We start from the raw sequence: 23,257 nt of genomic DNA on the forward strand, positions 1-23,257 counted from the left end.
AAAAAGAATAAAATCTGTTGCAAAGGCCACTGCTCTAATAGATGTATTCACATGTGCAGTGGCAAGAGTAGCCTGGAGTAGGTTTCCAACCAGTTGTTGGGGTAGGGTTCCATTTCCACTTCCCCTTGTATCAAAACAATGTAAAACTATGGACTGGAGAGTGAGACCCAGGAAATAAACTATAAATTATATTAGTAGTTGCAGGCCAGAAGTTTGTCATGTTTGGTTATCTCGCCCTGAGTCCTGGGGTTTTTTTGGTCTAGAAAAGTCTACGAGCTGCTCATTTGGGGCTCTGTTACAAAGAACACCAGGGAGAAGGCCTAATAAAAAGTACAATGTTTTTCAAAGGGAATAATGCTACTTAAGAGTACATAATATCTGAACAAACAGGCAATGAATAGCATATAATTCTGCGCATTATGCAGCAGCATTAAATATACATACTAGTAAGGTAGCAGATGCTGTAGTTGTGGAATTGCCATGTAAAGTAGCAGTCTTTAGCAGCAGGGTGCTGCTCTATGTGAGACTCCTTCACACGTAATGAATAGCTAATTTCATCTCGATAGTCCATGAGAGACCGGAGGGTATCGGGGAGGGGTAGAGTGTTCCAGCAACCAAAACCAGCAGGATGTGCTGAGATGTGCTTTTAATGGAGCAACATTTCTGAGCTCTTGGGGGTAAATTCAGAAAGAGAGATGCTCATCTGTTACTTTGTATTCAAACTGAGGAATTACTGCTGCAAACAGACAAGCAGGCATGTGAAGCACACATTGCAGGGATGAGATGGTGATGCGTTTCAGTGCCTCTTCTGAGGGTGGTGAATGTCTTGTTTTTTGCTTTTTTTGTGCAACCAACAGATGAAATAAAAATAAGCAAAAGCATACATGAGAATTGGCACTGAAAAGGTGAGCAATTTTTTCTCTCTTTCAGAGCATGTGAGGATGCTTGTTGATCCTCACAGACTGGAAGATTCAGCTAGCAACTGAATCTGGCACTCGCACATCCCATGGGCATTGTCTTGTGAGAGATGAGAACTAGGAGTTTTCTTGCTGAGAAACAGGGGCCAACAAACTTTGGGTATGCCAGGTTCATTACTGCTATTCTGTGTTTTTAAGGTATTTTGAAAATAGTTGGTCTGATGTTCAAATATTTATATGGGGAGATGACCCCATTTAGGGCTAAATCATCATCACTGCCTATTAGAACCAAGCTAGGTCTGTGAATCTGAACTTCTAAGACTTGCTTGGAGAATTTAAGAAGGGCAGGAGGTATCATATGGACATCTGGCACACTCTAATCCAGAGATTCAGGCTGCAGAGAGGAAAGGCATATTTCTAAGGAAATGGCTGATAATGTTTGTAGCTCCTGATATCTGTCTCACTCCTTATCAGAGGAGGAAGCCTCCTGTTTGACTAAGTAAACAGGAAAAAAAACAGATGTAGGGAATAGTAATCCTTGCTGCATAGTCAAATCTATCATGATGTAGTTAATGATCTATTTAAACCATTTCTCAATAGATAAAAATAACCTGAATCACAGTCAGCCTTCTGGAAGTATGATGTTAGTTAAACAGTTCTACACTTCTTTTCCTTCCCATTTGACCGAAGAGGGTATGGATGGATTTTTTGGGGGCGCCATTTTGATTTTAAAAAGTGGACAACTCTGCTGTAGTACCCAGCTGCTTCCTTCAAATTACTCTGCTGAGAGAGAGCAGGGGAGATTTCCAGAAAGGTGGGATGGGGAAAAGACTGAGAGCATTTTCTAGATACTTTAACTTTTGAACTCTTTAAAGTATAAAGAAAATAAATCAATAGCCTTCAATGTAAGGGGCCTGACTTTGAAGTATTTCAGTTTATTTTGATGAGGCCTGGGATACTGATTGTGTTAAAAGTTAAAGGTCCAGTTTTCAGTTTACAGTTCTTGATTATCGTAACAGAGGCTTGATACAGAATTTAACTGTTCTGTTTCTGCCTTTCTTATTGTGATACGGAGAACTACTTCAAATACTAGCAAGTCTCTTGATCTGAGTACCTTGGGCAACACTGAAAACTAATGCATCTGTAATCTTGTCTCTGTCTTAAGTGCACTGTGACAACACAACCTTGGGCAGGTGACAATGGTATGGTGTAATACTCCAGTACGTTGCTGAATTTAATCTTAATTTAATCTAAACCAGAAAACAATCTTCAACCATTAGTGATAATATCAACAACTGATGTTAGAGGCATGATTCTTGTTCAACTTTTCCACCAGCAAAGGGCACCCTCTGTTTTTTACATGCATCTGTTTGAGAGTTGGTATAAACATCTGTGCTTTCTTCAAGAACTTGAAATAGTCTTCCTTTTTTTCTTTTCCCCCCTCCCAATTATGTTTATGTAGGTTATGATAAAATTTAAGATCACAGACAGAGAACCTTTTCTTATTGCCAAAGGTAGAACTGTAGGCATGACACCTGCATCAAAAAGGAGGTTTAGTACCACAAGACCAATGTCTAGTTTGAGGTAAGTGAAACTGAGAAACAACCTTGAGGCACAAAATTAGCTAGCAATGTCCTTAGTCTTGTGGGTTGGGTTTCATGTTCATCAGCGAGCCTAACCCTTGACTATTTCAGTAAGCAACCAAAGCTAGCAAAACAAGGCATTAACCACACTTCCACAAGTACACCACCTACCAGCTATCACAAATGCTAATAGCTGTAGTATAGATAGGTTATCAGAAACTGAAGCCCAAAAATACATGGCAAGAGAATGCAGGGGTCTGGAAGGGAGAGAGTTACTTCATCATTGCATGAAAGCAGATTGCTGCTTGGCTCACTGGTAGATGAGAGACTTGCCATCCTTGAGGTTTTTGTCTTCTGTGTCCTTGTTTTTGTGTGTCCCCACCGTGCACTGTAAAAGTGAAATAAATGATGGTGGTTTTGTAATTGTTTCCTTTTCCTCAGTGAAAAGGTAGTTGTAAGGTGTTCCTTGGCTTGTCAGTGAAAGTCAGAAATATGGTATGTTACCAGATGTGCTTTTTGTTGGGGTCCCCAGTCTAATAGCTTACGTACTGTAAAACCTGGTCTGGAGGCCAAACCACAGCATGCTGAATTCCAGTAACTTGCTTAATAAATCTAAATGACAAATTAGATTGTGTTTAGCTGTATAATTTGCCCTCCTTCCTTAGATTGTTTGTTTTCTTTAATGTATCCTGGAAGTTTTGCTTTCTTGATTGTGCAGTTCTGGTTTTTCCTTCTTCCTTCTGCCTTCCAAACTTTTAACTCTTTCTGTGTTGTCTGGAAAGTTTTGAATTTGTGGGTGTGAGGCATGAATTTAAAAAAGGAAAAATCTCCTGTTGCATTTTATTGTTCAACCCTATGCATGTTAATAGAGGCTTGGATAACATTTATGTACTAACTTACTATCTAGATTCTGATTAACAGAATAACTGTAGCTTGTTAAACTTCTGGGTGCTACAGGTTAGAGGTAAATATTACTAAGAATTTCTGGGCTCTGGCAAGAAAAGAATGGTATGCCTTGCTCATTCAAGGAGATTTAGTCTGTAGCTTTAGGGGAAGGGGTGGGCTCCTAAATTACCTCTTAAGAAAATTGAATATTAATCTTAACTGCACTGTTTGAGGATCAGCTGTGTGCTCTGAATGTCCTAGTATTTGCTTAGTCAGCAGAAGAACTTACATCAGGCTTACCCACCTGCACACACCTACTCTTACTCCAAGTGCTTGCTGTGCATGCAGCATCCCAGAAATCTGAGATGCCAAGAAATTAGGGCCTGGGAACACACACAAATTTTTTTGTTTAAACTAAGAGATAGTTGTATTTTATGATTATAAAAATATATGTGAGCAGCTTACACTCAAAATTGTCTGTGTCTTTGGAAATCCATTTTTCTTACATGGAGCCTGTTCATTCTGCATCCCATGTCTGGAAAGAGGTGGTGCACATCTATACAGAGGAGTACTAGTATGGCAAGTCTTATCAACCAGTTTTGACGATGGGGTGCACTAGCCACAGCTGCTGTATATTGATTTGATTTCATTGATAAATAATTGGAACAGTGAGAAGTGAATTAGGATCTAGCCTAGCAACAGTATGGAAAACCTGTGAACCACAAGAACCTGATTTCGTACAGTATGTTCACTTGTTGTGTGGGTTTAAGCTGTGCGCCGGTGTTATCAAGGCTATTCTGACGTATAAGTGATCTTTGCATGACCTCTTTTTAACACTTCTGTTGTTACTACCGTAGTTCCTTGGGATTCCAGTCTGCATTTGGGGCTCCACTGCAGTTGGCCCTGAACAGCTAGAAAAAAGATGCTTCCCCAGATGTTGGCGTCAGCCATGCAAGGGTGACTCACTTGTGATGTTCGTGGTTTTTTAGACTTTCAGCCTGGAACTCTTTCAACACTATGGTTTTAGTGGCTTTTTCTTTGCTGCTCTGTCAGGAAATACTACATCGTACTTCATTATTTTTGCTGGAATCCCTTGTAATGCTCTGGTGACCAGAGGAAGTTGCTGAAAACATTTATCTTGTAACATTTACTGTCCAAAATGAACTAAGCCCCTCCCAAAGTCCTACGTAGTGACTGTTTTTTCTACATTTAAAACCATTTCTTTACTTCCACTTCGATTATGAATAAAACAGGAGTGCAGTGAACATCCTGAATCTTCTAGTGATACACAAACATTTGTTAAAAAGTTAAAGCAATAAAAACATTTTGTAAATGCCAAGAATTAAGTGTTTGACTATTTAGTATACAAGTGGAAGAACAGAATCATGGCCATAAAGAAAGGGTCTCCCTTACCTTCTGGGAGTTTTAATGCCACTTTTCATTTGGCACAAGTGCAGCATTGATCTACTCCCCCCAACTTTTTAAACAAAAGACAATGATTTATTCCACAACTAGTAATGGAAATGGGAGCGGCAGTTTCCTCTTTTAGGCCAAGTATAACATTTCCTGATGGAAGGTCAGTTCAGTTTCAAAATTATATTGGCTTGCACTTTTGCATACCTTAAACTTGAACTGTTTGAGTGCAGTCTTGAACTACTCAACTAGTTAAATGTTTTGTAGTGTTGGAATGACCTAAATACCTTTTACTGCAGTCTGTTTTTCAGACATCCTGTGCTGGGTTTTCCCAAAATGTAAGTATGGCTGTGGAAATCCAGACACACTCTTTTCAGGAAGTAGTCATTTTCTAATCTTAAAATCTCTTCCCAACTTCATATCAGTGATTGCTGTTGTCTTCCTTTTTAGGATTTTATCCATTTCCCATAAAAAATATAGTGGGATTTTGATCAAGCCCTTATCAAGAGGATGAGAAAGCAGTTTTTTCCTGATGATAAAGCAGTGTTACGAATTAAACAGGATGTAATATTTAAAGGCTTTTCCTTCTTGCTTTCACCCATCTTCTGATGAAGCTCTATGCTGTTCTGTGTCCTATGTTAGTTGAATTCAATTTGTCTTTGAAAAGCCATGTAGACAAGTGCTGCTAATCATGCTTTATTTATAAAAGCTGAATGATGGAGCCTTACAGAGGCACTGTACAAATTAAGTCAAAAATTAACCCTAACTTAAGATGATAGTGAAGCTCATACAGCCTGTGTCACATAAATAAAGGGTATGTGGTAGCAGCAAGTGTGAAAAGAGCAGAGGTATGGTTGGGCTGGTGGAGGGAAATTTAGAAACAAAGAAAATTTGGTTAGACTGGGTTCTTCCTCTTTCCCTCCCTTAAAAATGAGCAGGTCTTGGTGGAGGTTGTCTTCAGTCTCAGGTGATTTAATTTCTGTCACTTCCTTTTGGTGGAGACAGATGATTCTTACCTGAAGGTAAGCCTTTAACTGTAGACATGTAATACAGAAAATTTTTCCCCTTAACAATAGGAATGTAAATAGTAACTTTAAAAAATGACTATATTATATCTGTTTGACAGGCAAGGCATATTCTAAGTTGCTTAAAAGAACTGATAGTCTCTAAATATTTACTTTCATGATTGTAAGAGTAGCCTATTTCTTGTTATTGCTTTAAGGATATTTTAATGAAAGCAGGAGGTATAATCTGAGTTTGTTTGGTTTTGCTCTTCCTCATTTGCAGTCACTTTCCCATTTGTGATGTTTATACTTGTGCTGTAGCAGGCAAGCATAATTTCTCCCTGCAAATGTGATGGGAAAACTAGGTAGCGGTAAAAGCTGAAACAGCATCACCTTGGGAGATAGATACCCTGGGCTATGGGATGAACCTCTGCTGCCTGCTTCCTGCCGGAGGGATACCAGCTTCTGCTCACCGTAGTAGAGTGAATTCCTCATCAAAAGCTAGCAACAAGTGTCTTTGCACTGATTCTCTGAAGACTGGTTGTAATCAATCCTTGTTCTTGGGCACCCTCAGCGTGTTCCTGGGATGCAGATCCTTGCATACTGTTTGCACATCCTGCAGTCTCAATCTGTTCCCTTTGCAAAAAACAATGGCCTCGGAAGTTCACCACTAGAGTGAAAGTTTATCAGAACTTAAATGTTTAGTAATCTTAACATCTTTTTTCCAGCCTTTGTTATGGATGAATGTAAACTTGAGCCTAATGCTGGCCTACATTTATTTATATTCTATTACAATTCACCTATAAAGATTTTAGTGTACATTAGCTGATGGTCTAGGCAGTGTGGTTAGTCAAAAGCTCAGTTATTTTGGAGTAGCTTGACTTCTAGCAACTTTTTTGAGTATTAATTACCCTTTTGTTCTTTACCCCTCATTTTGAATTTACTTCCAGTTCCTCTTTGGCACCAGTGCAGTTTCAATGACTCCCACTTCACACTGTTGCTGCTGTAAGCTGCTGTATGATGGATCCAGCCAGTTTCCCTCAGCTCAGATAACCTATTAGGTCTCTCTCAAAAGTTTGAGGCTTACTATATTCCATGTGTCAAATCATAAACTGTTAATTTGCCCACATCCTGCAAAGCTTATGATTTCTTTGGCATTCTTGATTTTTTTTAAATAGCTTTCACATGATCTCTGTGGGGTGTATTATTAGAAAAATTGTCACACGTATAAATAAATGTCCTGTCTGCTGGTGTCTCACAGTAAACTGTAGTTTTCTACCCATCAGCTTCAGGGTTTCCAGGCTCACATGGAGATTTCTTTTTTATTTTGTTTACTGGTGCCTTTGCGATATGTTGTACTGAGAGAGGAGCTCTTAAACTCTTAGTGTAGAGGAGCAAAGTTTGTTTTAAACTGATGCACTTTGTGCATGTGTGGAACCAAAACCAACAAAAAGGCTTGGGTTGTATACCTGGCAGGGGGTGGTCTGCAGCCATGGATTGCTAGCCTTCTTGACCTGACAGGGGTCAGTCAGCATTCACACTTCTGGCAAATGCTCAGCACTGTGTTAAGCCTTTAATTGAAGAGACTTCTCTGCTCCTGCTTTGTGAGCCATAAGCATCGTTTGCCATAGCATCCTCCATCATAATTTGAGTGTCACTGTGCTAGCGGTAGAGTTCTATGTTACTGCTGTCCAGAAGGCATTTTTTTAAACATATTTCTTATTTACACCAAGATTTTGCTGCTTTTGCTTTGTCCACAAAGCTAATGCTACAAACACCTAAAATGGGGTTGATTATATCCATATTAAGAGTTGGAGTGCAAGTGACTTTCAGGTTTTGCAGAGGTGTGATCCGAGGCTGTGAACAGTGCTGGTGAAGAACATAATTCTGTAGTTCATATGGGGTTCCTGTGGGGTGGGTTGCAAGTTAACCACAGGGATAGCAGTGAAACCTCGAGGGACCCTTGAGGCCATGCTCATGGCATGCATGTTTTGTTCAATGCCTCCACCTCCAGACAGCATAAGCTGCTGCAGTCTGCATCTGTCTTAAAATAGTCCAGATCTTATATGGCTGTTGGGCAAGGGAAGGCATCTTGCTGTGTTACTTGCTATGTTATTTGCTGTTTGAACAACCTTTCCTTTGCTTTAGGGAAGAGTAGTCTGGATAGATGTATCACATCCACGGTCACCCATGGCCCCTGCTTGGACCACAGTGATAAGTGGCTGCTGTTGAGCAGCAGAGATGGGATCAAGCTTAGCTTGAGGGGTTAGGGGAGGCCTTTGTCTAATCAATGTAACTAGTTGAACAGTTCTCAGACTTGAGGGTTTGGGCTGCTGAAGGAAGTCCTGCAAGATTTTTTTTAAAATGCATCTGTTGAATTCACAGTGTTGGGACAAATAAATCTTGCTGTTCAAGTCACTAGTACTGTCACCATTACAGCATACGTGTTCTTGGATGTGTGCTAGCAGTAGCGAACTTTGAAGTTGTCATTGGAGTGTGTGGAGTTATTTAATGCTAATTCCACTCTCTCTTACTTGCAAAAGTCCTGAAATATCAAAACCTGACTATTCTCTTTATGAAAGGGAATTGTGGACTCCAGGCGGGTGGTTGTGATGGATCCTCTGGTAGAGTTTGGGTGGAGTGGTAATGCCAATTTTGTTCTAGGTGGCAGCGCTCTCAAAACATAAGCTCTTCTATACCCTGTGCATTCACTACATGCAGTATACATCTTATGTGCTGCTCTTGTTAATGAATCCTTTTTTTTTTTTCCACTCCTGATTACCTTTGTACCGGCATGTTTAAGGTACTATGGGTAAGTATTTTCCATTTTAAATCAATGTTTTCTCTGGCTTATAAGTAGGCTGTGAACATTAGCTTCAGGCTGAGTGGTGACGTGCAAAACTTTGACTTCATAATAATGTCAAATTGTGTTGTTGATCTGTTTTTAGACTGTTGCACAGTTCAGACAGAATTGAATGTAAGATACTACTACCCATCTTAAAGGTAACCCACTTCTTAAAAGACAAAATTTCAGTGAGGCAAACATGGTTTAGACTTTTTCTGTCTGGGGAAAAAATGCAACCACTGATCTCAGTTATGAAAAAATAGCTCATGGGCATAGCTGGAAACTGTTTTCCATAAGCATTTCTTGTCGTTTGTAGGCAAAGATGAAGCAGAGGTAGTTTTCACTTTATACAGTGATTATGTGTTTGCCAAGAAATATAGTAGTATGACTGAATCTTAGCTGGTAGGCCTGCAACTTAATTTAAATGACTGATAAAGATAGAGGGTATGAATCTGATTAGCAACCTAAAGTGATGCAGGGGAAGGTTACCTGTGTAGGTCTTGCATGCTGAAGCACTCCCCAGCTCCTAGAACAAGCTCTTCCTTTTTTTTTTCCTCTATAACTAACCTCATCTGCCAGTCTCTTCTGTGAATGTAAAGCAGGTCATGCGTTTTCCTGACTACAAGTATATATATGGTTCTTGTGAACTACTTGGGAAAAGGGTCAGTGGATCAATATTAAGGAACACATCCATTTTCCAAATACAGTTGGTAGGATATTTCCTAATTTTAGGGTAATGTTTGCGTAGTGGATGAGGCATGCATGGTGTTCTCAAAAGGTACATGGCAGAAAGATACTCAAAAGCACCATTTTTTAAGCTTTAGGGTATTTCTGTAATCCAGTTCTGACATTTTTTTATTTTTTCTGTAAATGATAAACAATACCCACTGGCAATGTACGGTTGAATTTCAATCAAAGCTTTCAATTGCAAGTGTGAACTTAAAGTGCTTTTTCTTTTTGAACTACTGGAATTCTTGACAGCACAAATATATTTTTAATATATGCAATGCAGGTTTGCATTTTTAATACATTTTGTTAAAGTACTATTGTTGTGTATGTTTGTAAGAACAGCCTGCTATTTTTTAAGCCGGTAATGTGTTTGTTTTGCTGTCATATTGCTGTTATTTTTGAATAGGCAGCTAAAAAGTTTGAGAGAATTATTTTTTCAGATAAAGTTCACTCTGCAATAGCCTGCTGTATTGTTGAGTGAGTCACAAATGAATGCGGCTCCCCTTGAATGAGAGGTTTTTTCTTTAGTTTTTTTTTCCTGTGTCTACAGGAACATCTTAGAATCCTGAATTCTAAACTATGAGAGAAAAGAAACAATGGTCTAAAATTTTAGATTGAATTTCTATTTACAGTTAATTTACAAGTTTTATATTGTACTCTTGTTTGATTTCCTTGAACTACACCACTATATAATCTCAGCATAATTCCTGCCCACCCTCCCCTCCCCAGCATTTTACATGGCTGCTTGTTCTGATAGTTTTTGTGCGTTTTGGTCTGTATCTTTTTAAAATGCATCTTTGGACATAGGTTTATTGAGGAAGATGCTTTGTAACACCAGGTGACAGTAGAAATTAATTAAGCTTGTGAGATGTCATTGATGCTTATTTAGTGCAGTACTTTGCAGCTTATCCCGTTGGATTAGTTGGAACTCGCTATTTCAAAATTTGGTTTTGACTTGAGTAACTAAAAGCAGACCTGCTGCTCCTTCTCTGCATGCCACTGTCATTTCTCCTCTTTAGTGCCTTACAGTTTGAAGTTTCTTTTGTTTTATTCTAAAGTATTTATTTTTTATGACAAGCATATATACTTGTGCTGGCAAATGCTACATTGTAGTAATGTGAATTTTCATTTATCAGGCAGCTTTACAGTCCCAGAATGTTTTTTGTTAATGGATTGGACGCTGTCAAACAGATTTTGGCAAAAACTGCTTTGTAAAATTCGCTGACTTCTTGATGCTTTCCTCCTGATGGCACTTTGGCACAGTCCCCTTCCAAAAGCACAGCAGCTGAAAATGCTGGTTTTTTGGCTGTTAAGTAATTTTTGCGGTGTGTTTGAGGTGAGTGTTCAACAGAAGCAAAATCATTTTGTAAACGAGCTTCATTTGATACATTGTCTTAATGCTCCAGCTGCTTTTCTAAACGCATTTTTTTCAGAATGCAAACCCTCTGCACATTGAAAATGTCACTGGAGCTTGAATTACTGGTCACGTGCTGGTTTGAAAACAGTAAAACATTTCAAACTGCAGCAGCTGAAGGGAAAAGGTGAAACATGCCTGCTCTATAAATAGCTTCTGTAGTGAACACATGCTTTTCTGCCCGCAACTCTTTTGTTGTCTTTAGATAATAATGAATGAGCTTTTTAGTTTAAAAGTGAAACATTAGTGTTCTTGGGGGCTTTTGGAATCAATAAATGCTTTCAGTGAAGGTTTGTAACTTTGAGTAAAAGAGGAATTTTCCCTTTGAAGGGAAATACCTATTTGGAGTGAGGGCTTGCAGCTTTTAGCTGAAGAGACTTTCTGCTACTTTGGATCTATTAGAGAAATGTCATTATCTTTGAGTTCCCACAGAGGTGATTCCTTTTGCCTTCTTCCAGGAGCATGTAACATCTCTTTTCCGGTCAGTCTATAAATGTCTGCTGGTGAAAGCTTTCTAGCAAAGCACAGTGCGTCATTTTTTTTTACCTGCTACTAACTTTTCATGCTTTATTTGGAGACTATTAGATGGTTAGGTTAAAGATTAAGGCTGTGTCTGTGGGAGGGGAACCGCCTTCCCTGTTGAGTATTCTGCAGTATTGGGGCAGTGGAGAAGGTGGCATTTCATGTCTGGTAGGCTAAATTGTAACAGCCCTACCAGGGCTGCTTTGCTGAAATTTCCTGAATTGTTTTCTCTGGTGTGTTGAAACCTTTTTAAAGGTCATATTTACTAACAACAATTTCTTTAAAAACACAAACAGAAAAAGAGGAGGAAAATAGGGGTTCATAATTACCAGGCGTAGTACATCATTGTGGCGTAGTTAATACAGAGCTTCCACATTTTAGCCTGCAAGGGCAGCTGATCTTTTTGTTTAAACCCTCTGTAATTTAAGAAGGATAGGTTAGGTAAGTTGACTGTATTAGTGTTGTCATTGTTTAGACCAGGACCAGTGTTTAAAAATGTTGCTGCTTGTAACATGAATTCTCAAAAAATCTCAGTGGAGAGGAGAGTGAGCCATGTTTGTGTCTGAACAGTGTGAGGACTTAAAGGCAGGCCTGCTGTGAACTCTGAATATTTCTGGAGACATTCATCTTTCCAGGAAGATTTCAACTTTTTTGAATGCTTGAATTATCACTTTTAATTTGTCAGTATATAATATTGTTGGAGTAGCTGGTTGGGCTTTTTTTTAAAAAAAAAATCTGTTTAATAGAAAATCTTTTTTGGGCCTTTTTGTATTAGAATTAATAGTAGTTCAGGTACTTACTGAGAGTAGGAAGGCATGGGATGAGGCCTTTTCTGTGTTCAAGTGCTGGGCTTTTTGTCAGCTCACAGGTGAGAGACTGTTTTATGTATGCTTCATAGGAAAGTGATATTCAAAAGAAAAGTCTCCCATGCAGTTTCTTTGGGACCACCAATCCAACTGTCACTTACTGGGAATTAACCTGAAATAAATAGAGCTGGCTAAGTTTTAACAAAGCCTCTCTTTTTGAGAGAAGGTGCTTAACAGGAGCATGCTGTGACTACTTAAAAACCAAAGGGAAATGCAGAGGGAGGAGCTTGTGGTACGAGGGGCAATTCCGCTCCCCTTCTCTGTGCAAGTGTTGAGTGGAGGCAAGAGCAAGAACCTGCGTATGCCTGGGCTTGTTTGTCCACCCCCATTCCTCACTGTGCACTTTATAGCTTATTGCCTCTTCAGCCTTGACTTTTAACTACTTTAACTGGTAAACATCTTCTTGCAAAGTCGAGGTTACTGTGTGCATATGACCTTCTTCAGGATAGAGTATCAGAGTACTGCAGCTGAATGTAATCCAAACAGTGATGCTGACTGTACAACCTGCTCTGAAATGTACAGTGTAAACAAATGGAAAAAATGACAGATTTTCCTCTTTGTTTCCTGTAACTGAAGAGCTTTTTTAAAACAATTGGAGATATGACATTTTGGACAAGAGCTGTGTATATATTTCTTTTTTCCCCACCCAATTTTCATGTCATACTGCTTTTGCAATATACTTTTCTGGTATTTCAAGAATACTAAATCAGTTTTGGACTTTGAGGGAGTGTGGTTTTATATTATTTCCATTATAAATAGTTAATATATAACACCTTATCTGTAGTGTCCACCCCAGATTTTATATGCACTGTCTGTTTAGGTCTATTACTGGTATGGCATATGAAATCTAATTGTATTGCCCTGTATCTATGCCCCTCTGGCTTAATGCTTGAGTCAAAATCCATGTCATGTTTTATGTAAAATCCAAAAGAAAACCCCAAATTCTGCTGTTCAGTGATGAAGTATTGAGAGCCAAACTAGGGCCTTCATGTTGGGCAAACGGGTGGGTTTAAGTTCTGATCTTCAGAGTTTGAGACCTTGGTTCAACAGGGTGCTGTGTCAACTAGCGGCATCTTCACTGAAGTGAACATCTTTGTTATGGTATACCGTACCCTCTTACAATACAAGAAAACCTAGCTCTTTTGCTTTGTGCTTTACTATGCTGAATGGAAAACAGGACCATAACGCAGGCTTCTGAAACAGTGCACACGTGTCTCATTCAGTATTGTAAATGTGATATCCTGTGGGTTGGTAACTGCGGCAGTTTCTGTCTCCAGAGAGCTACGCAGCCAGCCATCCTGCAGGATCGCTTGGGTGAAGGTGAGCTTTAGCACGAGCTCAGTGGTGGGAGAGGTGAAAGTAAAGAGGTGGAGTGACTTGTGTCAGTGAATCAGTGGCAGAGGTGAGATGAGGACCTGGGTTCATGCCACTAGAGTGCACTACTTCACTCTTACTTATTGAGGGAATGGTTAAATTTGCTGGTAGGCGCTGCAGGCTCCCTGGTGGGGGGTGTGGAAAATTGCTGCCAACTTGCTGAGGTACTAGGAGTTTCACATTGGTCTTAATCGGATGCAGCTCTCCTTCTGCTGCAGCTATCATTAACCAAATAAATGCTTTTCTTACTATCAGATTTTATGAATGTTGTGATGGAATTGTGAAGAGGTCTTGTAAACTAGCTTTTTACTCCCTGTTTGATTTTATTGGAGATGAAAAGGGTGTGTATGAAAGGAAGGGTTAATAATATTTGTAATTAAAGCAAGTTCTTTAAGGTATATAATTCCTCAAAATAGATGATGTCTTTATTAACGAAAGGTTCTTGGTGATGTAAGTAAAATACAATATCTCATTAAGTTCTCTTTTCTTTTCCCCTGCACAGGTTTCCACTTGAGTGGCACAGTGACAGAGCCTGCAATGCAATCGGAGCCAGAAACTGTTTGCAATGTAGCTATCAGCTTTGATCGTTGCAAGATTACCTCAGTGACCTGTAGCTGTGGAAACAAGGACATATTTTACTGTGCACACGTTGTGGCACTGTCTTTATACCGGATCCGCAAGCCAGATCAGGTCAAACTGCATCTTCCCATTTCAGAGACACTCTTTCAAATGAACAGAGACCAACTACAAAAATTTGTACAGTATTTGATCACAGTGCACCACACAGAAGTTTTGCCAACTGCTCAAAAATTAGCAGATGAAATTCTTTCTCAGAATTCAGAAATCAATCAAGTCCATGGTGAGTTTGATACTTGTTCTTCCTTTTGCTTCATTCCCTCTTGGTTTTGAGATTTTTTTGTGGCGTTTGGGAGTGTGACCTGCTGAGGTTCCTTCCAACCTGAATTATTCTGTGATTCTATGGTGTTTACTGAAGAGAATTGTGTTATTGAACCTTCACTAGAAAGCAGTACTTTTTGGAAAAGAGAGAAGAATTTGTAAGCAATGAGCTTGATGTCTCTTGTGCTGTTAATATGTGGCCTGGGCTTGCTCTGCTTCATACTTGTATTTTCCAGCTATGAAAAACTGAGTAGTGGTGTTCTTTGTATAGCTACATTGCTTAAAGGAACTATCTTAGCAACTTACCAGTAGCATCTTTTTGTTGTTTTGTTTTTAGAACTAATCTGACATTTTGATTGTATAGTTTTGTTTTAATAACAAAGCATAAAAGCAAGTAGGTGTTACTGTTTTTTTTCATTCATTAAGTATACTTCTATTGTCCTTTGGGATTTGAGAACTATAAACCCCGTATTTCAGTGCCTTTTACTTGTTAGTGCTGCAGCAGCCTACAGCATCAGCAAAGGTCTTGATCTTTCTTGCTCTTTATGCCGCACGTGGTTTTAATGGCTCTCAGTTTCTTGTACTGAACATCTTACGTTTGTTAAAGGGTGCTGGGTGTGACTTCAGGTTTCTGAGGTGGCTTTTCTATGGACCCTGCTGAACCGAAAGCTGGTAATTGTGGGTTGGAGGTGACCAAGCTACTAGAGTCCTGTGTTCCTGTAAGGTCACATGATAGAAATGTCCTCGAAGGTGACCAGAGCTGTAAGTGTAAGGGCAGCTTAGAGGGGAAGAATAAGTTATCTAAATATCTAAAAATATCTTTTTTTGTTTGTTCACTGACAGGAACAATTCTTGTGTGTTAGATATTTAAGAGGGATGACCGTTATTCCAAAGAATTTGCAATACAAACACAACCAAGCTGTTTAATACTAGAGAAAGAAAAACGTGTGTGTTTAGATACAGTGTAGGCAGAACAAAAGAGAGTCTTTCCAATAACAGGACTCATCTGCAGCCTAGCCCTTCTCCTTAGGGTCTGATGACCCTGGCAGGCCCAGGCAGACAGTGCTGCAAGAAGGTGAATTTTGGGAGTAGTGCTCTTTTTTTTTGGCTTTGGGGCAATGGGGATGTGGCCAGAAGCAAGGCAGTTGTTCTAGTTGTTATGGAACATAATGAGAAAGTGGTTGGCTGAGCTGCCTGGTGATGGTGGAAAGAAAGGGAGGCTAAAGCAGGTGCAGGACCTTAAGCAATAGAGGAAGATGCTCAGATGTTGTAAGCTGAAGGCATGTATTGCATGAGAGTTGGTAATAGCCTGATACACAAGGAATTAAGGGGAAGGAAGAATTATGGTGAGTATGAGTGGCACAGAAGATTCAAAAAGTCAAGGGTGATTAGGAAAGGGGAAGGCAGGGGTGGGAATGGAACGATGGCTATATATGGCTGTATTAGCTATATCACAGCTAATGTAAGAGAAATGACAAGCTGTTGCAGCAAGTGCTTAAACTTGATCAAAATTAAGTCTGTAATTATACTAATCATAGGCATGTTAGTCTTTGTCAGCTATTTTCTTACTGTCAAAATATCTCATTAGTCATTAGTATTTAAAGCATTTTTAGAGAGATATTTGGATGTTTATATCACAGCCCAAATAGCAAAAAGAATAGGAAACAAAGAACTAAGTTGATCAGTTGTGAAACTTCACAATGAATTTGACTAAGGTAGTTCAAAATTATCCACAAAACTAAAATGTCTCTTACACATGTTGCTGTTTTCCTAGTAAATGAGATTGCAGTATGTCTTTATTGACTGTTGGTATTTCTCAATAAAATACCGAAAACTGAAGTAGCAAATCCAGGCAGCATAACAAAATATACAGCTATTACCAAAGAAAGCTGGATTACAAAAGAGGATCTATAGTCTCCTGCTTTTCCTCTCAGGCTCCCATAAAATCATGGTCTGATTTCTTTTTTAATATGTTTACAATCTTAAAAAATTACAGGATTCTTTTAAGGAAATAGTAAGTTCCTCTGATTATGTGGCAAGTAAGCGTTCTTCTGGGATTTGTACTGTAATTCTGTTATTTTCATCTTTAATCAAATTCCTTACATTAAAAATAATAAAGTTAACCAAAAGAAATCTATCCCTGGTTCTAACAGCATAGGCTGGTGAACATAAGATTGCTATTTACTGTTATATCTCCTGTACTGCAGATGTTCTGTTTGTAATACAGAACTGTCTTGTAGACCTGTCTTGCTTTGAACAGTTTAACCTCACTAAACTAGTGTTTGAAGAAGAATTATATTGAACACTGCTTGAAGGCTAAGTAAAAGGAAAAACTTACAAAAACTTGCTTATAAAAGTAAGAGAAGACCTGGCACACAAACACCAGAAACAGCTTTGATCAAAGGGAAGTCCTGAATCTGGAGTTGGAGGAGGAAATTCTTTTCAATGTTACCTACAGGTGTTTTAATTTCAGGGTTGAGTTATACAAAACTTAGATTTTTTTTTTTTTAAATTTTTGTCTCTCATGGTGGCTGTACTAGTTCTATTTTTCATATATTTCCCACAATAGGCAAAAGAAATCGCTCTCGAATACTGTTTATTTGTACATAAGAATGATCCAGGACTCTGAAGAGCTCTGACTACAGCAGTCTTACTGACTTGCTTATGAGCTAGCTGGGGAGATGGAACAACTCTGCAGTAATTTCCTTTCACAAAAGGTGAATTGGATAATTGTTCATTTACGCAAAATTCTCTTATGCAGCATTCAGTGACTGGCTTTGACCACCTTCCTTGTGAAGGAGGTTACTGGGGGAACTAGTGAAGTGACTAACACTGACACGGGTTTGGAAATCACAAATGCCTTTGAGTTCCTCGGTGGATACAAATGACACAATATTCTTTCTTGCCTCATGACTGAGCCTCACTGTAGGAAAAAATAAGGGGATGCTGCTAGAAGCACAGGAATGTGTTGTCTGTTCACCAACTTCTTCAGGAAAGCCGAGTGATATTTTGGGAATCCTCTTCTATATTTGCCATGCTAATTTTCACTTGGTGGTGATTACATTACAAGAGGGTTTTGCATCTTTTTAGAGCACAAAAGCACCTCTTACATTTGAGAAGACTTGCTGTGTTCTGATTTTCGCATGTGACACTGCTACAGCTGTACATGTTCCTCATGATTTCAAAACTGGAGATATGTGGGGTCTAATCTTATGTACTGAAGACAGCTGTAGGTATTCATACTGATACCCTGATGTCTGCACTGCATAACTGTTGGCTTCACATTGGGTTTCAATTTGGGGATGCTGAATCGGGAAGCTGAATGTAGATTTTTATCCTGCTTGGCTGAGCCTTTTTTCCTTCCTGTTAATTTTTGTACCTTTGTAGCAAAGGAAGCTGGCAGGTGTGTAAGGCTAGGAAGAGAACAGTCAGGATGATGGATTATCAGCTGGGTTTGTCATCTTGGATATGTCTTTTCTTAGGTATGCAACTTTCACTTAAATTGGTTGGAACTTGAAACTATGTTCCTGAGAATTTGAGTGGAAATAGGAAAGCAACTGTAAGATGGGGGGCGGGGGAGGGGGGAAGGTCTGTTTGCATCTTCATCTCATGTTAGCATTGATTTGTTATTATGTCCATAGTGAAAAAGGTCTGCCTTTTATTGGTATAAGGGCAGCCTAGCAAACCAATTTCATTTTCACCTTTTAAGCTGTACTGTTTCTTTCCTGAGTCTTTAGGGCTGCTGTTGCAATCACTCTTGTTAAGAGAACTATATGGATTTGTCCAGACTTTGTCCCGTTCTCTGATTCTCCAACTTGCAATACAAGTCACTTGCCAGTACAAAACCACTTGCAGATGAACTCAGACTTGGGTGGAGGACCTGGGAGAAAGTGGTTTAAGTGTATTTGTCCTCTCAGAAGCAGAGGTACCTGGGTATTTGTTTCTGTATTTATCCAGGCAGATCTAGGTATGTCCTCTGCAAACATTAATCTGTAACGTATATTAGGAGTGCCGGTGGAGGCCTTCAAGAAGGAAACATGTCCAAAAAATTGCTCTAAAAGAAAATTTCGGAGTATCTAGAACTGTTCCTATATGTTGTAGGTTCCAGAGGGCAATCTGGAGGTAGAGGTGAACGTGTGTTAATATGAACTTAGTATATTTAACTGAAATGGGGGTTTTAGTGGAAAACTGCAGGGTAGGGTAGAGCTGAACAACAAAATATAATGTATTGCCAATCTACTAGAAAAGGGAATGTTTAATGTTAAAGAAGATACATTACTTAAAAAAGGTGGAATCTTGCATATGGCCCTTCTTAAACTGGCAAAATTGAGAGACTAGGTGCAAAAGAAGAATGTAGGAAATGGCAGGTGAGTTTCCTTTCAAGAAGGATGAAAGTGAACTGCTCCAATGCTTAGTATGAGAGATGTTTAGTGAATCAGATTTGGGAAGGGAGTAACAAGACTAGCCAAAACTAGAGACATTTCTGAAATCCAAGTAGAAGTAAATAAGTAGTAACAATGTAAAGTGAAAGATTCATAACTGCAAAATAACATGAAAAAACATTTTATGAAAATCATTTTTTAGGAAAGTTTTTTTCAGATACATCAAACATTGAAATAAAACTTGTTATGTAGAAAATAGATTTTGTTTTGAGACATGGAAGGTAAAAGTAAATGAAAATAATGCATGCTGGTCTGTACAGATAAGGAAGTTCTTTTGTCTGCCACCCACAAGTAGACTTTGAAACTTACTGCTATATAATGTTTGTGAGACCTGGATTTTAGTAGGAGAGGTTATGTATTGTCAGTAGATAGGTTTATGCATTTTGCTGTGTGTGCAGATGGAAGGGAAAGAATTTTTTGGAAGTTAACTTGTTGGGGTTTTATTAACTTTCCTCAGCAACTTAGTGTAGCCTGGCCTGTCTTCATATTTTCTGTTGTTAGCCCTGGCTGCTTCACAGCAGTTGCTGTTTTCCTTTGATGCTGTGCGCTGCTGAACAGGTGTTATATTCCACCCAAGAGTTCTGAAATTAAGTACAAGATGAAGTGACTTATGTCTAAACTTTGAATCATTTGGGGAATCAAAGGCATAATAATGTGTTTGAATCATTAATTTTATGATCTTTCGGTTTATGTAATTATTGTTTAGAATAATTCTGAGCACATTAAGTTTACAAAATCAATTGCTGTTCTGTTGTGAATCAGTGTACAGCAGTACTGGTTTCTAGCTGGGACCATTCAATCTTTGCATAATACTCAGTAAGTCATGCTTTTCATTTGTAATCATTTTTCCATATGTTCTCCTTAATGCTGCCATCAGATGACACTTAATAAAATTTAAGTGATCTACAGTTTACTTGTACACTTAAATTAATAAGATTTTTATAAAACAGAGTTCAAAAAAGTTTCAGTATGGCTATGAGTGAGCAATTTGGCATAGTTTCGTTTGAAGACAACTCTTGTGATACTTCAGAAATAAGAATCAGGGAAGCAGTTTGCCTTAAAGACTATTTTCTGGTTGTTCTAACCAAATTTGACTGTTGATCTGCACTTGAGTAGTTTGCAACCTAGGCAATTCTTACCCTATTTTAGTCAATGCTGCCTGCTTTGCTCCTACTTTTTGAAGTTAAGTTTTCCACATACAAGCAGTTCTTGAATGTAGTTGCTCATTTTGAAAGCAGTTGCTCTTAAAATTGCTATGTAAATGATCAAAGTGGTTTTTTAAATGCTTCTGCTTCTTAGAACTTGGGAGTTGATTATATTTAACATGTAACCTGCTATGACCATAAGTATAAAAGGCTGTTACCCTGTTTTCAAATTTTATTTGGGTGTTCAGTGTTACAAACAGTTGTGCACAATATTCCTGCTTTGATTGCTAAGATTGCAATTTAGTAATTTTAGTAGAAGAGCATGAGTAAATATGTATGCCTGTATCTATATACTGAGTATAAATACTTTATTTATTGTATTTAACTGTAAGTACATGATGTAAAACCTGTTTCAGAGACCAGTCACGACAGAATTTAAAAAAGCCAGAGGTTGGAGGGAGATTAATATGTTAGTGCCTATAAACTGACACAGTTTAATTACAGGTTTTAATATTTAGTATAATTATACAGTGCTTTTCACTTTCATAGTTCAAATGTGAACTAATTTATCCTCATGACACCCCTCTAAAGCATGTAAGTAATACTTATCCCCGGTTTACAAGTGGGGAATATGATTTGGTCTTAGTACCAAACTGCGCTGCAGAGATTACATTCAGGGCTGCCCATGTTCCTCTCTACAGCCAAACTGTCCATCTCCCAAAGCCTCACAGTGCCTGTTTGGGGCCGCACTGAACCCTGAGCGAAGCCACCACCTTCGGGTTGAACCTTCAGCTCTGCTTGGTGTTGAGCCTGAGCCTTCCTGCCAGCTATTTCTCAGGCTTCATCTCACAGCTCCTAAGGCAGCTCCCTCCTGTTGCTTGTTCAGACAGTTTCTTGTCTGCACACCCGGTCCCATGTCTTCAGAAGAAAAGTGGCGGTGTAGAAATCCCGTCCATTGCCCAAGAGTGATCTGTGTATGAGTGGGAGAGGAGACAGGCTGGATCAATCGGTGTTCAGCTGACTAAGTGAATGTAGTGGTCTTGAAAAGTGCCTGGTTGAGAGACATGGAGATGGTTGCGTCTTGACCCCAAAACAAGAGTGACGCAGGCAGTGGAAGCTGAGGTTTCCCCAGTGGCACCACTAGGATGCCTGGCTGCTGCTGCGGTGGGAAGGTGGTTTGGACTCGTGCCTGATCGGACATGCTGTCTCCATGCCTTGTTAGTCCATGCTATTGCTGAAGGCTGCCAACAGTGTTGAAAGATCAGTGAATTACAACTGTAGCAGGTGCTGGTTACATGTGTAATGAAATTTCTTTATACATCCCCATTAAAAATTTTGATCATACTGCGTGTAGCCTGTATAATATCTTGTAAGGAAAAATCACTCCGAGTCGGACGTATCTGTAGTACTGTGCTGAACAGCATCGTAGAGCTCGGACCTTCTGCCTGGTGTCTTCAGCTTTTACAGTCTTCTAGCCTACTGGCATGAAAATAACACTGGTGTAAGTATAGTGATACTGAGCCCCTGAGGAAAGGTATATTTGGGATCGTGCTGGGAGAAGAGGCCTTGGTGGGGGCAGTGCTGCTGGCCTGGGGCAGCAGGCACCCTTGTTCCTGTAAAGGAACCCTGTTGTTAAAGAATCTGTGGTAGCTGTGTTGAAATTTAACCTTCTAGCACAAACTGACGAATGAGCTTTTGATAAAATGTAAACAGTTACAGAAAGAATTTTGTTTTTTTCCCTAAATAGGGAAGCTTAGCTGAGGAATCTTGAGCTATTTTTAATTCAATTTAAAAGTAGCCTTACCAAGATTATTTAAAGATAAATCTCCATTGAAGTGAGGGGTGAATACAAGTGTATTTTGTATATTGGTGTATAGTTCCTTTTCACAGATCTTTTCTCTGTTTTAGAGCAATGAAATATTTAAACTATTTGCAAGGTGATACTGCAAACCTGGGTCTGTGCAACAGCTGCACCGCTTATTCTTGTGTGGCTTCATTTCCCTTTTTATCTCGTTCTTTGCATCTGAAGACTTACCAGTATGTGTTTTGTGTAGCTGCCTGAATTGAAAGCCTCTTAAAACTAACATACTAAAGCTGGAAGCACTCACTGAAAAGGAGCTGTTTCATTCTTTGGTTTTTGTACTGTCTTGGGCTTGATTCCTGTCTTCTGAGACTCTTATGCTTCTTATGGAAGGCAGGAGAGTTCATCCACATCTTCAGACACAATTTCTTATTAATCTAAGCATACATATATGTAAGTACATATATGTATATACGCACACACTAGTGCATCATTCCCAGCTGTAGGCTCTGAAGTTGGAGACAGTTTAGGAAGTTGCTGAGCTGGAATATTTTTTTTAAACGTCTCTCAGCCACTAGTAGACAAGACATCCCTCTGACCCTTTACATCTTCTGCTGGTATTTTCATTGAATAAAGATTCCAGTATTCCCTGAGACTGCTTAACAGCTTCACCTACATGGCAGAGCTGCAGTTGTGAAATGAAGGCTTGAATTGATAGAATCCATGTTTAATTCCTAAACATCTGAAGAATTGTAGCTATCTTTGCTTTTCAGGTTCTCAGAACTTCTTTGAAAAAGTTTTTACAAATCTGACTATGTAATTTTCCTTCCCTGCCAGTATCCTCTCTTTTTTTTTTGGCTACAGAAGTAACATGGACTTAGATTTAAAAGTGATAGATTGTGTAATGTGATTCAGTTTCTAACATCTTCTCAAAACCTAACAGACATAGAGATTACACAGTTGTGACAAGCCCAGAATCAAAATGTCAAGTTAACTGGAGTTTTGGGCATGCTTAAAATACCTTACATCTGATGTGGTGATGTAGTGCCTTGAGTTGTTTCCCTGACAGTCTAGATAAGTTCTTTTCAGCATTTTCAGTTTGAATACCTTTTAAAAAATATCAGTGGAGGTGCAGGCTTCTTCAGAAAAACATAGATTGCTAGATGGTATGAGAACTTGTTTTAGTTAATTTGGTTAGCCTTTAGAAGAGGCCACCAGTGGAAAATCACTGATCTCAACTGCAAAATTTGAGTTAGAGCAGCCTGTGGCCAAAGCACTGTCTGATGTAAGTCATAGAATCATAGACTCGTTTAGGTTGGAAAAGACCTTTAAGACCATCCAGTCCAACCATTAACCTAACATTACCAAGTCCACACTAAACCAATCAAGGGTAGACTAGACTAAACCATGTCCCAAAGTG

The 23,257-nt window shown here is 39.0% G+C and overlaps 1 protein-coding gene across 2 annotated transcripts in view; it reads left to right on the forward strand.

Moving 5' to 3' along the window:
- The window catches only part of ZSWIM6 (zinc finger SWIM-type containing 6), a 114,031-nt gene that overhangs the window by 48,490 nt on the left and 42,284 nt on the right, over nt 1–23,257 (forward strand). For both annotated transcript variants that reach the window (XM_075726201.1, XM_075726202.1), the window contains exon 2: nt 14,055–14,411. In XM_075726201.1, coding sequence (XP_075582316.1) covers nt 14,055–14,411 — 357 coding nt within the window. The remainder of the gene's footprint in view (nt 1–14,054; nt 14,412–23,257) is intronic.

The sequence above is a fragment of the Pelecanus crispus genome, chromosome Z (genome assembly GCF_030463565.1).
Source record: "Pelecanus crispus isolate bPelCri1 chromosome Z, bPelCri1.pri, whole genome shotgun sequence".
Classification (NCBI taxonomy): Eukaryota; Metazoa; Chordata; class Aves; order Pelecaniformes; family Pelecanidae; genus Pelecanus; species Pelecanus crispus.